Below are 16,423 nucleotides of genomic sequence, written 5' to 3' on the forward strand. Positions count from 1 at the left end.
CAACCAGCATCTGGAGTGGCTCTGCAGCAGACTTGAGAACCCAGAGAGAAAGTACGGACCCTTTTGCAAAAAGGCGGCGTTTGTTTTGTGGGGAGAAAAAGAGAAGGCAACCTGTCATCTTCTGGGTGTGTTCTGTTGCTAGCAAAGCCACAGCATCGTCCCAGGAGACAGATGTCTGCCTAGGAACTGCAGGGCAAGCTGGGCACAGCAGTGTAAGGTTAGCATCTCTCTCCATTTTGCCATTGAAGTTACTTATTGAAATCCAGTTTCTAAAATCCTTGCTAAACTTTACTTCACGCTTACTCAGAAAGATCTCTTAAAAAACGTATCCACTGGAAGTGTACTGTCCCTCATTTTCACGGGAGATAACGGCGTAGTTTTAACAGTGCTTCAGTCTGCACCATTACTCTTTCTGTAAAGGTCATTATGTCCATTTTCACAAAAGAAAACTCGTGAAGAAAGAAAACTATTTGCATCCCATTTTCCTGAGGAAAAAAATAATTTGCTAACCTGGTTATGTAATTTTCACAGTTCAACTTTTCAAACTATGAAGGAAAATTTTTTCAGACTCATTATCAAGCCATAACTCAGGCAAGCAGCTCTCCCTTAACAAGCAGCAGCTTCCAGGGCTGCACAGCTGAAGAAACGTAGAGACCTTCTACACAGCAGCTGCCGACACACTTTCCCTATTAAACAAATCTCTTTAAGTGTAACTGAAAAAAAATCTCCTTCTCTCTCACCTAGGACACACTATGAAAAGGATTTCTTAATAGATGTCAGCTGAAGGATATCAAAACAAACCTAGAAGGTCTACAGCAATAATGGTTTTTAAGTTGGTAGCAGTGATGCAAAATAAAATCTAGTCACCAAATAAATTCCACTAGGAAAGCTAAGAAAATCTAAAGGAACAGCAACCTCTGTAAAATATGGCTGTGCTACCAAAGCAAACATGTTAAGACAGTCTGAGACTGAAACAGTAAAAGTAAACAAGATAAAATTACTAAAAGAATCGATTCCCTATCTCTGTTGTTTGCAAACACTAGAAAATTGAAAACATTTTTGTAGGAAAAATCAGCGTTTTTTCTGAGCAAAAAAAACGTAATGGGTTCTGGTTCACTAGAGAATAATAAATAATAATATCCTAGCCACTGGAGTGCCAGATATAACATGGTACTTGTTTTGTAGGCAATACTAAAATCATACCTGGAGAGAATTGATAACTTTACTTTAAAATAATACTTATACTTTTCTTAAGGTTTCAGTAATAGATGCTTTTAATTGCCCAGGGAAAGGAGCCATAATAAGACAATCACTACTGGAAGCTTTCAAACAAGTACCTCACTCAAAAATGGATGCTATTCCAGTCAAACGTTCCAAGTTCAACTAACGCGGGGTACCATTTCGCCTCCTTCTTGAAGCGAGACCATTTTGAAGACTGATTCTTCAGGAGTTCATTGTAGCACTTCAGTTTTAAACCTGATCTAATGAACAGCCATAGATGCTATGGACTCTAAACATAAAGAATTGACATGTTAGCGTATTAATAATGTACTCAGATGTCACACAAATCATTAGAGGACAATTTACTGAATGACTCGGATATCTGGCAAGATACATGCAAAGCCTCGTTAGCTCTTAAATATAAAGCAACTTCCTTTTGGCAAAGTCCTGATTAGAACAACATTGCCTGTAGTTATTTATAGCTCAAATGCTATTGCTGAAAATTTCTCAAAGTTGTAGATACTGTATTATTAACTATAGTAAAGCTCTAAAAAATCAGTCAGCAGAGGCCACTTCAATCTCCGCATGATAATAAAGGATTATTATGTGCAGTAACCTATTTATGAAAAGGAAACAGTGTGCTTCTTTCAGACTCCATCAATTGCTTTAATAAGGAATTGAAAAGCCTGCCCTACTTTATATGCAGATCACCATCCCAGTTGCATAAGGATTTACAATAGACAAAACAAAACTGGTTTTGTTGTAAATAAGGGCTGTTTGTTTAAATCCCACACTAATGTTTGCATCTAAAAATTATTTAGAAGCTAATAAGGCTTAATAAAGTTTGACTGTATACTTGTTAATAAAAATGGTTTCAATATTCTCCAGGAAGGAAACGTAAATTGAAGGTGATATAACCTAAAGCTTGAAGTAAAACAGGCCTGAGTTAATGGGAAAGGAGAAGACTTACTGCGTTTGTTCACTGATGGGCTTAAGAAAACCAATGCTGAGAATGGAATTCAGTTAACTTAAACCATTTTCTAAAATTTAAGGTAATGAACTTAATAGTAGTTTGGTAGATTAGAATTATTGCAATATTACTTTTGCTTTAGAGACTGAAAACTTGACATAGTTAAGAGTACTGAAAGTTAGTGTGATGCACATACTGATTTCTGCTACCTTGATCTGGAGGACTCCAGAAACTCGGGTTCAAATTCTACCTTTGGCATGGGTTCATTTGCCTGTATGTTAATAAATTTAATGAGGTGTGGGATGACCCCTGCTGGTGTCCCTGCTTATAAAAAAAAAATATGTATCTAGCAGGAAAAGGACATGTTAATTGCAGTCCAAAAAAGTTACAAATATAAACTCTTGTCATAAAATGTATAAAAATGCCTAATTTAATGCATAAAATATCATGAGTAATGTTCTCTTAAGTATGAAAATAATCTTAAATCACTGAACATTACTACTGTGTTAGCACTGCAATGCCATGTATTAAGAAGGACATTAATTGTTCAGTTCACTATGATATTGTGTTAAACGTCTTTTATTAATGAGCTGTTACTCCCAGCTGAGGCATTTGATAACCTCTAGTCCATTGCTAAATCCTCTCAGTGAATCACTCTAAACAAACCTAGAGGGAAAAACTACCCCAATAATTTACATTTGAGTCTGTAATGTCCTAGAACTAGATTCATTTAAAGAAGGGCAGCTTTCCTATAAATCAAACCTTCTGATTTAATGCAGCTGACATATAGATCTATTTTACAATTTTTTTTAATTTCAAAAATACAACACATTAAAATAGGTTCAATTTATCAAAGCTAAGAGCAACAATTAAGTAATAATGTACTTAAAGTGCAAAGGCACTTTAACACAAAAAAGTGACGCCCAGTGGCTATACTCGGTAATTGAAACAGCAGTACTGTATATTATTATTTACAAAAGAAAGTCATAGTCCAGGAAAAAAAGATCTTTGGAGATCTTCTACATAATACATTAAGTTTCCACTTTGAAATGAAAAGAAAAGCAACAGAAAACCCAAAGACCCCCTTCCTTATTTCCTTCCAAATTAAAAAGAATTATGCAAGATCTATTACAGAAACATACATTTGCAGTGACAGTTCCTACAGAAGGGTCAGTAGGAGAGAGATATAGAAATAACTTAAAGGGAACGTTGCAAAAGCAACACCATATCCCTGCTATGCTGTAAGGGTTCCATTTCTCTCTCACTCCCTCTCTAATGTAAAAAGTAGAAATGCTGGGAACGGGACAGATGACATCAGCACTGAGTTCAGACTCAATCAAATGTGACGCTGAGCTCATTTAAAAATTTTGTCTCCCACCTCCCCCCTCACAGCTGACTGATTGCAGTTTGTTTTTCCAGAACTTCGAGGTAGTCTGGTTCTGTTTGTAGCTTTCCTTGGAGTAAAGGATGCTCAGGTTTAGACTGTTCTGCAAAATATTTCCTGGGAGTTCCATATAAAACAGTTTTATTTATCCTGTCCTGGTTTTGGCGTCTTGATTCGTACGAAGGGGCAAACTGCCTTTTGGGTAAGGTGCAAAAGTTATAATGAACTAATCCTCCGGCGGGGAGTTCCTTGACCCTTTCTGCAATATTTTGATACAGAAGCTCTGGTTCCCTTGGCGAGGATTGCTTTTCCAGTAATTCTGCTGCACTGATTGTAAATGCGAGACTGGTGGGGTCTTCCTTTTTGTGGTCAAGATTGCTATAGCTAAACTCATGGAGATTCCTGTAATAGGCAACTGGATCCCCTTCCTTTTGCATGTAGATTGGGTTTTGGCACATCTGTCCAACAGGAGGGGGAATGTAGTTATAAACGTGTCCTTCCGTTTTATCGTGGGTCTCGGTGTTGTAAGACCCGTACTGGAGCTGAAATGAACTTATATCTAAGTTGTTTGCGCTGCTGGGCATGCTTTGCACCCCCTTCCGGCGCTTAAGGACAAAGACAAATAGGCCTGCCCCAAAACAGACCGACAAAATAAACACAACCAGCAAGCCTAAAATTAAGACAGACAGCGGAACTTCAGTGTGTATCTCTGGGTAGGAGCTGGGCGAGACACCAAGGAGATGGGGTGTATCTGTGTTCTGATTCATGGAGAGGAGAGAAGAATCTGACAAGTTGGGGTTCTCCGGGCAGATGGCTTCTTTGCTCAGGAATTTCAGATGCTCTCCAGAGTGCTTGGTGGGAGACTCACATATGACTTCGTTGATAACTACGGGGGGGTTTGAGTGCTGGTTGTTCTGGTTCGTGACTTGCTCTATCCAGTTCCTCAGCCCCAGGATGTCACACGTGCAGTCCCAAGGGTTCTCCTGGAGGTCTATCTGAATTAGAGCCGAGAGCTGGTCCAAGACCCCTCTCACAGGCAGGTGTGAGAAATGGTTGTTTCTAAGGTTGAGTCTGGTGAGGGAAGTGCCACCAAAGACGTTGTCAGGCAAGGATCTGAGCAGGTTGTTATTGAGAAATAACAGATGAAGGTTACTCAGGGCATCAAAGGTGCGCGGCAGGATCTCCTTAATGACATTGTACTCTAGGTAGAGATATTGCAGGCTGTGCAGCCCGTCAAACATCGATGGGTACAGAATCTCAAGGTAGTTGCCATTAAGATAAAGTCTACGTAAACTTGTGAGGTTTGTAAAGGCACCTTCTTGTATCACTGCAATTCTGTTATTTCCTAGATGTAACAAATCCAGAGAGCTGTACTCTGTGAGATCGGTTCTATAAATGACTTGCAGATAGTTACTGGTAAGGTAAAGTTTCTTTGGACTGGTCGGCCTCGGGTGGAGATCGGAGATGTTACTTATCTTTTTCTCTTGGCAGTTCACATTTAAGCCGTTGTCTGAGCTCTGCGAAGTACAGATGCAGCCAGCTGGGCAGGTGATGGGCACGGGAGACTTTGTCTGGTAAACCATGATAGGTCCAAATATTTGTCTGTCTTTCGACACAGTGACACGGGGTGTGGGGCGGTTCCTGGTTTTGGGTGGCCGGCTGGCTTTTGGGGCTCTGGTAGGATTGATGGCAGAGTTGGCTGTGGGCGATAGTCTTGAGATGTGTGGGTCTGAGAGGACAGGGTGTTTTTCCCTCTGGTTGGAATCACTGGAGCTTTTCCTAGGGCAGAGATCTTGCCTGGTGAGCTGGGTCACATCTTTCCCATGAAGCCTGAAGGGGGTTTCGCAGACTATCTCACCCACAAACACGGTGATGGTGTCTAGCCAGGCCTTGAGTGGCAGCAAGTCGCAGGTGCAGTTCCAAGGGTTTTCCTCCAGCTGGATTTCCATGATGCCTCCAATGTGCTCCAGCACACCAGCAAAAGGCATCATCTTCAGCCGGTTCCCCCGCAGGTCCAGGTGAGTGAGGAGCACGAAGCGGAAGACGTTGCTGGGCAGGGACAGCAGGAGGTTGTCATTGAGAATCAGCACCTTGAGCTTGTTTAGCTTGCTGAAGGCCCCCGCCTCAATGGCACTGATGTAATTGTAATCGGCCTGCAGGTACTCCAGGCTCTCCAAGCCCAGGAACGTGTCCTCCTTCAGCACTTCCAGCTTGTTGTTATTGAGGTGCAGCCTCTTGAGGGTGCGGAGGCCGCTGAAGGCCCCTGTGCGGATCTCCTGCATGTCGTTGTTGCCCAAGTGGAGGGTCACAGCGTTGGAGTAGTTGACGAACTCATTGGGGAACAGGCGGGTCAGCGCGTTCCCGTTGAGGAACAGCTGGTAGATCTTGGAGGGTGGCGGCAGGAGGAGGCTGACGGTTGTAAATCCTTTGTTTTCGCAATTAATGTTCAGCACGTTCTCCTTCTCCTCACAAGGGCAGCGGCTCTTGCTGCAAATGTCTTTGGCAGGTTTGCGGCTCTCCGTCGGCGAGATCCCAGCCACTGTTAACAAACTGAGCAACCAAACACCCTTCAGCATCTTTATGCGCCGTCGATCCCCGCTTCAGTACCTACAGTCAAACCTTTTGAGACAGGTAAGGAGAGAAAGAAGAAATGCCCAGTGAAAACGGCCGGGAGCGGAGCGGCGGCTCCGAGGGGAGGGCGAAGCGGGCTGCGGGGCCGGGGGGCGGCACGGCAGCCGCCTCACATCTCCTCTGAAATCCCCCCTCCTCCGCCCCTCCTTTCCCTCTCGGAAAGCGCCTGCGGAGCTGCCGGTCGGGGAAGCCCCGTCGGGGAGCGCTCCCAAAGCCGGAGCCTCCGGCGCCCGCCGGCGCGGCGCAGCGCCCCCCCCCCCGGCCCGGGGCAGCCCCCGCTCCCGCTCCCCGTCAGCCTTTAAAACCGGGTGGGGGAGAATAAACGATCGCAACCCGTCCCTGCCCCCCTCCCGGCAGCAGGGCGCCTCCGAACCGCTCTCCCCGTCGTCGTGTCGTGTCCCCCCCCCACCCCCCCCGCGCTCCTCGGCCCGTACCTGCTCTCGGGGCGCCCGAGGGGGCAGCAGGGGCAGGGGCCGAGCGCCGCCGCCGCGCCCCGGGAGCCAGGCGCCCGGCGGCGAGAGGCATCGCCCGCCTCACGCCTCAGGAGGAGCCCGGCGAGGAGACGCCGTCCCGTCCCGTCCCGTCCCGGCCGCGGTTCGGCGGGAAGTTGGGCCGGGCGGGGGGCGAGGAGCGGCGGCGGCGCCGCTGGGGGAGCGCGGGCGGCTCTGCGCGGGGCGCGGCGCGGCGCGGGGCTTTTGCCGGCTGCCCCGCGCGGAGCCGCGCTGACGTCACGCCGGGGGCGGGGGGGGATGGGGGGGGGGGAACGACACACGTTTTTCCCAGCCCCCCTTCCCTCGTCCGTCCGCCCGTCCCCGTCCGTCCCCCCCCGCTCCCGGTGGCTCTGGCTGCCGGCTCCGCTGCCGCCTGGGCTGCTCATCGCCGGGGCGCTCCGACAGCACCTGCGGCCGCGCCGCGCCGGGACAGCGCGGGGACTCGGAGCCGGGGGAGTGGAATAAGGTAACGAGCGGATTTACCTGGGTCCGGAGGATTTTTGGCTCCGAGTCCCTAAATCCGTGCCCTCCAAATCGAGAGCAAGTCAAAGCAGCTTCTTCGGCAGCAGCCAGCCGGCAAGCGCGCGCACACACCACACACACACCACACACACACCCCCCACACACACGCACGCACAGCACACACCACACACACACACACACACACACGCACCGCACACGCACAATCTGGCGCTCGGAGCAGGGGTGCTGCAAACCCCGGCTCTGGCATCAGCATCTCTCCCCCATTCCGGCTGCGGCAACTCCTTCCCCCAGATCGCCGCGCAGCGCGGTGGCGTTTTCTACACGTTCCGGAGAGTTCAGCCCCTTCCCCCAAAGCGGGCTGGCAGGTCACGGCCGTCCTGTGCCCCCATCCCTACGCGCCCCGGAGCGCTCACCCGAGTGAGACCACATCTGCCGTGGTTAAGACGAGTCCCACGGCCACATCGCAGTGTTGTTGCGGTGTGGCAATTGGCAGCGTTTAGAGAGAACGAGATGTTGGATGTGGGTTACTGTGACTTCGCTTAAGCACCACGCACTGGGCGCAGGTCCGTTTGCTGGGAAAGGATCGCTGCTCGTGGTCTCTGTCTGGAAGGTAAAACTTTGGGTTCACAGTGGGGGAAAAAGAAAAAAGACACAACAATTTTTTAAGTGCTAATGTGGCAGGGTGCATTATTACCAGATTTTTACAGGGAACGTTACGCACTTCACTTACTCTTTAGAATGTAGAGGTTTGCTGCCAAAAGTGCTGGACTTGGCAAAAGTGGTACTGTCATTTTGTGTTATTCTTTAGCCATTAAGTATCAGAGCCCCCATTTTAGGAGCAGCAGAAATTTATTGTCTATTCTTACGGGGGACTTGAGATCGGAAAAGGTAGCGCACTACAGCAGCCAGCACGGATGCCTTTGCAGTGCTGCCTGGCAGGAATAGCGCTGGAGTTTGCATTCGGCAACTTCCCTACCTAAAATTTGGAGAGGGTGTGGAAAAAGCAGAAGCATCCCGCTCTGGAGCATCCCGCGCTGGAGCATGCTTTTGGTGCTGCCTGAAATCTTATTTTTAGATCTTTCTAACACAGTCTAAGGGCACGGGCCTCAAAAGAAAAGGTAAAAGTAGGTAAAAGGTTGATTTTTTTGTCTTGCTTTTCTGAAGGGAGCACGCCCATGCACACACCTGCCCAGGCTGACACACACAGGGAGGCACACGCGCTCCTATAACCCGCCTTCGGCGCCTCTCGCCTGAGCAGCCCTGCGCAGCGTTGCCCGCGCTCGCAGGGCTCGCTCCAACACAGCAGCAGCAGCTGAAGGCAGAAGTAAGTCCAGTGCATTTTTCTGTCATCTCACAGCATACATTTGTCTCACGTCCGTGAGTTTCAGTGCTGTGTTCAGTTGCTGGCGAGCAAGGATCGTGTCCGGGAATTGGCTCATGGGGCAACATACGCTGTCCCACTGCCTGTGTTTACTCGTACGTAGGAAATGTGTTGTGGTAAGTGCTGATGCTGCCTGGGAAGGGAAAGTGTACGCATGGCATGCCTCAGCAGTAATTACCAGATTCATGTGGGATGGAAGGAACAGCATGTTAGGGGATTGCAACAGTAATACGACACAGAGATGATACTGATTCTATTACACTGTAAATGCATGCATATAATAACCACGGTTGTAGGAGGAGGAACAAGGATTTAGAAAAAAAAAAAAAGTAGCTGCAGCTTTTTATTTAGGAACAAAGTCATGATTTCTCAGCATGCCCGAAGTGTTTTATAATCCCTTCAATTAAAAATGCAGAGTATAAAAGAACAGCTTTTTCCCCCCCCACACCTGTTTTACTGCCTTTTTATTCTGCATGTTGAATGCAGGAACATTTTTGGGCTGTGACTATCTGGGAGCCTGCAGGAATGGGAGGCCAGGAGGCAGGTTGGTACGGCAGCCTATGAGGGTTTGGGAAAACTCAGTGTTACGCCCGGTTTGTAAGCATTGTGAAGGTTTCTTTTTTTTTTCCCCCCAAATAGTGTTCTGTGTTCCCTCATCCTCCTTTTTGGAGCAAGGTTATGAAGACTGAGTACATTCATGAACTTATTCTAAACATAGATTATAAGGCTTAATGGAACCATTGTGGCTTTTGGATCTTGCATAACCCAGGCCATCAGCTAAATTGGAATTAATTCCTCTTTAAACTAGATCATACTTCCTAGGAAAAAGAAAAACAGAAACCTGAAAAAAAGAGTAACATATCCAGACGTATTTTAGCGATTGTCTATGATGAAAATCTGCCGTAATGCTTGGTAAATTGTTCCAGTAGCTTTCATCTCCCACAGGTAAAAAATTGTGCTTTCTCTACAACTCTGCATCTGGCTACCTTCAGTTTGAAATTGTTATCCTTGCAGTATCCTTGTCTGCTGGCTTAAGAGCCCTTAATTATCCCATACCTGTTTCCCACGGGGACACTCCCAGACTGCTGCAGAGCAAGTGTGAACTAAACGCTTGCCTGGTACCGGCCTTAACCAGCTTCAAATAGTCTGTGTTAGTCCTGTGCTGGTACAGACACCAGAGCAGCTCTTGGCTCCTGCATGGTCCTAAAGCCACCACTTTATCTGTCTGCTGGCAGGAGAAAATAAAAGTCAGAGCATGGCATGAAGCATGAGCACATAAAATTTGGCACAGATCATTACCCTTCCTGCCTAGCGCACATCACGCTGTTGTCCTTCTGTGAGAGTAAACATCAAGGAGCAGAATAAGTCTGGAAATGCAAAGATCGTTTTCTTTCTCCACGTTGTATCTGCAGATGGATGCTAAATGCTACTTACGCATCTTTACCTATCGGTTTATTGGTTTCTGTTTTTCTGTATATAAATGAAGACGGAACAAACATGTCCACCAAGTCTCATGGAGTAAAGAAAAGAATCCAGTGAGAAACTGAGCAAAAATCTCTGCAAATTGGATGGAAGGCAGGATTTAAGTTTTACTGATCATTAGAAACTATCGAGGTAGCGTGGGTGCTGGTGGTGGGTTAGGAGGCATTTATTCATGTGGTAGAAATAGATGCCAGTATTGATTTTTGAGAACAAAACATGATGACTGATGTGGTGAAACAATGGGAATTTGTAAATGTAGGTACTTAGTGATCTCATGTGTTCCTCATCCTGTGATCCTGAACTGCATAATACGAGATGCCTACTCCATGTCAGCTTTTAGGGTTTTGAGATAATCATCGTTACTATTCAAAAAGTACCCTATATTCTTGCTTTCCAAGGGGACATTTCTCTCTATGCCCGTGTGTGTGTATGTGTGCCTATTTGTAGCTGGAGACATTCTCCCTCCTCGAGCATGTGCATTTTTGGAATCTTTCCTGTACTGTAAGTGGGATATTTTTGTGCCTCACTTAAAAGTGATTATTAAGGAAATAAACAGTTTCCAGATTTAGCAGTGAGCAGTATTGCAAAATAATTGTTACTTGTAATCCAAGGTTTTATCTCATCCAGCAGCACTGGGAAGTATGCTGTAAAGGAGAGGGTGGAAGAGGAGGCTCTGGCTCTCACTTTGTTTCTTTGGGCAAGGGATGGGCAAGGGATGAGTTGAGGAGGGCGACCAAGGCAGACAGGGAGGAAGGAATTGGCAGGCTCTGCTCCCCGTGGCCCCGGCGTCCATCCCCGCTCACCCGTGCTGCCCAGCAACAGCGACCCGGTGCGATGCGTGCCGCAGGGAGGCAGAGGAGAGAGACGCTTGTGATGAAGTCTCCGTGGAAGGAGAGCTGGTGGATGCGCCAGTCTGTGGGCAGAGGGGCACTCCTGAGTGACAGTGGCTTCTGAATGTGTGGTGTCTACTGAGCTGCTGTTTTCTGGCAGTCAGCGATGGCCTTTGCTGTTACCTGTAATGAATTCCCTTGATTTCCAGAAGCGTTTTGTAGCTCCATTTCCCCCACTCATTCAAGCATCTGGAGAGCCATGGGCTATTTCAGAGTATTGTTTACTGACACTTCGTGACTACCTACTGTATAAATAAAAGTATTTCATGAACTATGACTTAAAATCAACAGGCTTTGTAATTCTTCCCTCAGTTGCTGCTTACTGCAAGGACTCAGATCCTGGCCAAGGATACACGCTCTTGGGACCCATTGTCTAATTTCAAGATAATTTTTTTGCAAAGAGCCTTCTCTGTGATTGGTTTCAGTGTACCTGGGGTGATGTGTTTTGTAACGGCACAGCATGATTTTACACTGGTGGTGCAAAACACAGCAGTAAAACTATCAGTGTCTGATTTTTTGTGTCATTAATGTGGAATCCTAACTTTCTTAAAAACAAGAAGTTAATGTTGTGAGTTATAACACCAGTAATACTGGTTCTAGCAGGAAATGTGATACATAAGCTGTCTGTCAAAAAGCATCCCAGGCAGCAAGTGCACTGGGGATAATGACAGACTTACCACTAGGCAATTAAGACTGCACTTTATTTTAACTTTAGCCCGATTTTTTTTCTTTTTTTGCATGGAAAAACAAATCTCCCCTCCCCTTGTGCACACCCCCACACCCCACCACCCCTTTTAGCATTGGACCCAGCAAAGGACTGTAAGACAGCTGATATTTATGAATGTGTCATCCTATTCAGCAAAGTAGTATGTCTGATCCAAAGCCCTTTGGTGTCAGTGGAAGGACGTCTACTGATTTCAGTGGGATTTGGATCAGATCTTTTGAACAAATGTTTAACTTAAAAGCATGCACTTAGGTCTTATTGAGTGTTAAATATTTTCGGAAGTGCTTTGTTTCATCATGTCAATGGGTCTTTTTCTGTGATGGGAACAGCAAGATGAATCTTCCCGATGATAGATATTCTGTGATGACATTGCTGAGCGTCAAGAACAAAAAAAATATTTTTTTCCATCCTTAAAACAGCGGAGGATTTATTGGTCCTTCCATTTCAAACGGGTGAATGTCTACAGTAATATTTACCACTACCGTTTATAAGTGCAATTTTTCAAATTTCCTCAGAGTCATAATCTACGTGTTGACATACCGTGAATGTTTTAACTGGAAAAGTCCCATCATGCAAGCACAAGTGCGCACAAGTGTTTTTAGCCATTCAGAGAGTCTTGTCAAAATTATCAGGTCTTCTTGCTTTTCTGAATGGACGTGCCTTAGTAATGGGGCTCACATTTGCATAACGCAGTTGATGTGTGCGTATGATGAATGTTCACTATTGAAAGTCTGGTGGGTTGATGTGAGGAGTTTCTTCCCTTTATTTATTAGTGGTAAAAGAAACATAATGGAATCTCTCCATATCATTATTTTTATGGCAGTAAAGTTGAACGAATCCAAATCCCGCTGTGCTAATGACATATGTAGCAATATGTGAGGAACAGGAGCAATGGGTGAAATTCAGTCCTGGGCAGAGGGCCAGCCCAGAGTGATTCATCATGAGAGCCCCCAATTAAGACCTCAAAACAGGGCTTAAGTGGGACTCCAGTGCCCTACGCCTTGAGCTGGCTTTCTGCAATGGTGTGGGGGCTAAAGTTCCTCCGAATGAATTATTCAGCATAAATAAAACATTCTATTAGTTTAGCCTCTTTTTCTTGATTCCTTGAATTTATTTAATTGAAATTACTCACCAAATAATTTCTATGAATAATCATGGCCTGAGGATTATTTTTGAGCAGTTCACGGTGAGCATTTCATATTCTACATTCAGAGTGAGAGCCGTGTCATTGAGTTGTCATTATGCACAGAGGTCACATATTTCTGGGTTTGCCCCAGAAAAAAATGAGATGAGTAGAAAAAAAGACAGTATTTTTTCAGACTCCATGTGTTCCCAAAAATTCCTTCCATTAAGTTCATTTCATGAGATGTTTGTGAACAATTGCTGACTGAAGAAAAATTTCTGCAGTCATTGGCTTTTGTGTTTTTCACCTGGTTTCTAACAGAAATGTAATTATGCTTAATGTATGTGCACAGTATGTGTATATGTCTGGCTGTCAGCCAAGGAGTCCTCCCTTCACAAATAGTTTGAGCCAGATTTGATGAAAGGCGGTGGCCATTAGAGATTTTAGTTTTCCACTTTTTCAGCGGAAGTAAGTGACCGAGAATTATCCCAACTAGAAGAAAGGTTGCAGCCTGGCCTCATCCACTGCTGCCTATCAGAAAAATCCACATCAGGGTTTGCCTTGAAACTGAAAATTGGTGTTTTGGCTGCTCACCCCACTGCCTGTCGGGAGCAGGGCGGGGGACGTGTTCTTAAGCATTTGACTTGTTGTTTGCAGGCTCCTGCAATATCAAGTAATAATAGACTGGAATAACCCTATGGGTTGAAAATCTTTTAATTTCAGACTGGACACTCACCGTTATTTGTAGGGCTGTTTCAAGGTCTTGTTTCTGCATAGGGTCAGTGTGAGTACTTCACTCTGTAAAGTTACGTAGGCGCAAAAGAGGTTGCGGGACTGAGACGGTGGTTCCTGATGTCAGAGGTGAAGCCGGTTTACGGCTGGTTGCTCAACACAGGGCAGGTCGAGCAGCTACCTTGAATCGATGGGAAAGAAGAAATTAACTGAAAAAGCAACCGGTTTATCTCTGAAAAAGGGGTATAATAAATCAGAACAAAAAACCCCAAACCAAAACTAAAAAGAACAGTGATGTAGCTTTTAGGAAGAAATAGTTTCTGTGCTGGTTTTCCAAGGATAGAAAAATTAAGTGTATAAGAAATATGGATGTCTTTTTTTTTACTAAAGAAGAATACTCCCGGCTTTCCTGCAGTCTTTCCCATATCACTTTAGCCAGAAACTTTGCTGTCTCTGAGCCATAATCATTTACCTGAAAAATACCCTGTAATATTTCTGTTTGTGGAGGCCGGTCGGTTACAAATGATGACTTTGAAGGGTCATGTATAACTCAAAGTGGCATGAAAAGAAATTGATGAGACAATTGGAACTTATGAGAATGGTGGTTGCATTAATATGTTGGGGAGAATCACTTAGAATAAAGAATTCCAAACTCCAGGGAAACATTAAAATTTATTTGGCATCTGAAGCAGCTCCCTGAGTTGTTACTGCACAAAGCACAATACAAACATCCATAAAATCCTGACCTAGACTTCAGCTGCTGACAGATCTCTCTTTGACTTCACGGGGTGAGGATTTCAGCTGACTTCTACTCTGGGGAGTTCCGCACAAACACACACAAATTTTGAGTCTCAAATACGACGTTTTATCGTGAGATTCAAGTGTTTTGGTAGACAATAGGCATACTCAGGTTCTCCTCCCCTATTGACAGTGATCAAATTCTGATGGTGTTTAAAATCCCTTCATCTCTGAGTTTTTAACATTACAGTTTGCCTGGGCTTGAAGTTGTTTTCCTGGGCATCCTCAGAGCCGTCGCTGTCTCGATAGACTCATTTGAAAGCAGAGCAGGGATGCGCCAAACACGGCGCATTAACTGAAAGGACAACAGGAAGGGAGGAAGTTACCATAATATTTCTTCTTATTATTGAAGTCATTGTGGTCCAGGATGCTGAAGATATTTATCTCCCTTCTAGCCTAAATGCCAGGGGATGCCAGGGGGTATCTGAATCTGTTGAACAGTCAGTGGATATGTATGTGTCCTATCTGCTACACATGGGGGATCTTGTTTCTTGTGTGTGTCTTTCTAGTCCGTTAGATTCATTGCAGAGTGGAACAGCTTTGGCAAGAGGGAGCAAGCATTTGGCCTTGATCTACAATGTGTGTATGTATTCCATAACACTGGTGGCATTTCTTTCCATTACAAAGCATATAATTTATTAATAACTGCCCATCCTTTATATGGCATCTTTTTTTACCATCCAGCAGTCTTTTTCCTGTAGAGCAATAAAATCCTTTGCTCAGCAGGAGATTTTAATGACCACTTAATGACTGAGCAGCAAGTGAAGCTGGAAGGAGAAGAGGGCAGCTTAGTCAGCTTTGGTAATCAACTCCGGCTTGGAATCTTGAAAACTGTGGGCAAAACCAGTTATTTGCACACATATTTGCTCCAGAGTATTTTTGCTTTGCAACCACTACACTGGTTAGCATTTGAGCTTTCTAACTAGAACTCTTGTTGTTGCTTTTGCAGATAGAAGTGTTTAGCTTTATTATTTCTAGCTGGTGATACTGACACACTTGGAATTATATAGGGGTGAGATCATTCCTTTATAGCTATTTGGCTATGGACTGGTAAGTGGTCCTGATCATCTGAAGAATAAGCATTGCAATACTTTGTTTTCTAGAGCCGTCTTTCCTTATGACAACTTCTTGTTTGCTTTGGATAACATTTTTTTTTACTAATACAAATATCTGTTCTTTTGACAGAACACTAACATCAGCAGCCTATGGGTGTTATTTTGCAAATCACAACTTACACTGTATCTGTAGTAGAATTGTGCTCAAAGGCAGATGCATTGCACCTACAAATTTCTCCCCCAAAAAGCATTTTTGGTTGGTTTCTTTTTACCCTTTTTATCATTAACTTTTGTATTCACTATTATTAGTGTTTTGTACTGCGGGAACATCTAATAACATGAGTCACGGACCAAGCCCTCATTGTTGTATTGTTGCCTGATGTTTTGCTTATCTGTTTCTTTCTTCGGTAGAGTGTGAGTATACCTGTGAGAAAGTGGCCGTATCATTTTTGTTCCATACCTTAAAAGCTTTTGTAATTTTAAGGTTTAGATCTAGAATTATAATTGTGTGGGATGCTGTATGCACAGGCAGAATGATAGCACTTGCCAGGTAGTTTACAATGATGTACTGAGAATTTCACTATTTTTTAAACTGAATGTGGAGGTGAAAGATGCACCTATCTCTGAAAGATAGATGCCATTAGATTGACAACTTGTATGTCAGGGTTCTTGCTGGTGTCATTTAAAATAGCTGAAATAGAGTGTTGCCACTTCCTCCCTCCATCCCCTGAAATGAGGCTTATACTGGAAATGCTGACAAGACCCTTATCTTTTGAGATGGCACCATGCACAGCTTTAAATACTGGTTATGAATGTTAATGTGTTATCTGAAAGATTTTTTTTCCACATGTAGGCAGCTCAGGATAGAGTCTCAGTAATAAATTTAACGAGTTCAGGGGGAAGACACAGTATGCTTATGTGAGTATTATAATGATTGGCATTTTTGCAAACAGCATATGATAAGTGGTGCAATTTTATTTTCAAAGTTTAATCAATAGAGAGTTCTTTGATATTGCCGTGTACTTTGCAAATAGATGCTTCCTTGGGATGACAACAAA

The 16,423-nt window shown here is 44.7% G+C and overlaps 1 protein-coding gene across 1 annotated transcript; it reads right to left on the bottom strand.

Moving 5' to 3' along the window:
- Nucleotides 1-3,577: 3,577 nt before the first annotated feature.
- On the bottom strand, nucleotides 3,578-6,151 carry SLITRK2 (SLIT and NTRK like family member 2; the record flags this gene model as incomplete). The annotated part of the gene is made up of 1 exon (XM_082488279.1): nucleotides 3,578-6,151. One exon carries the CDS (start codon nucleotides 6,149-6,151, stop codon nucleotides 3,578-3,580), a length of 2,574 nt encoding a protein of 857 aa, XP_082344405.1.
- Between the last annotated feature and the right edge of the window lie 10,272 nt (nucleotides 6,152-16,423).

Source organism: Vanellus vanellus, assembly GCF_965231255.1.
Source record: "Vanellus vanellus genome assembly, chromosome: 10".
NCBI classification, from domain to species: Eukaryota; Metazoa; Chordata; class Aves; order Charadriiformes; family Charadriidae; genus Vanellus; species Vanellus vanellus.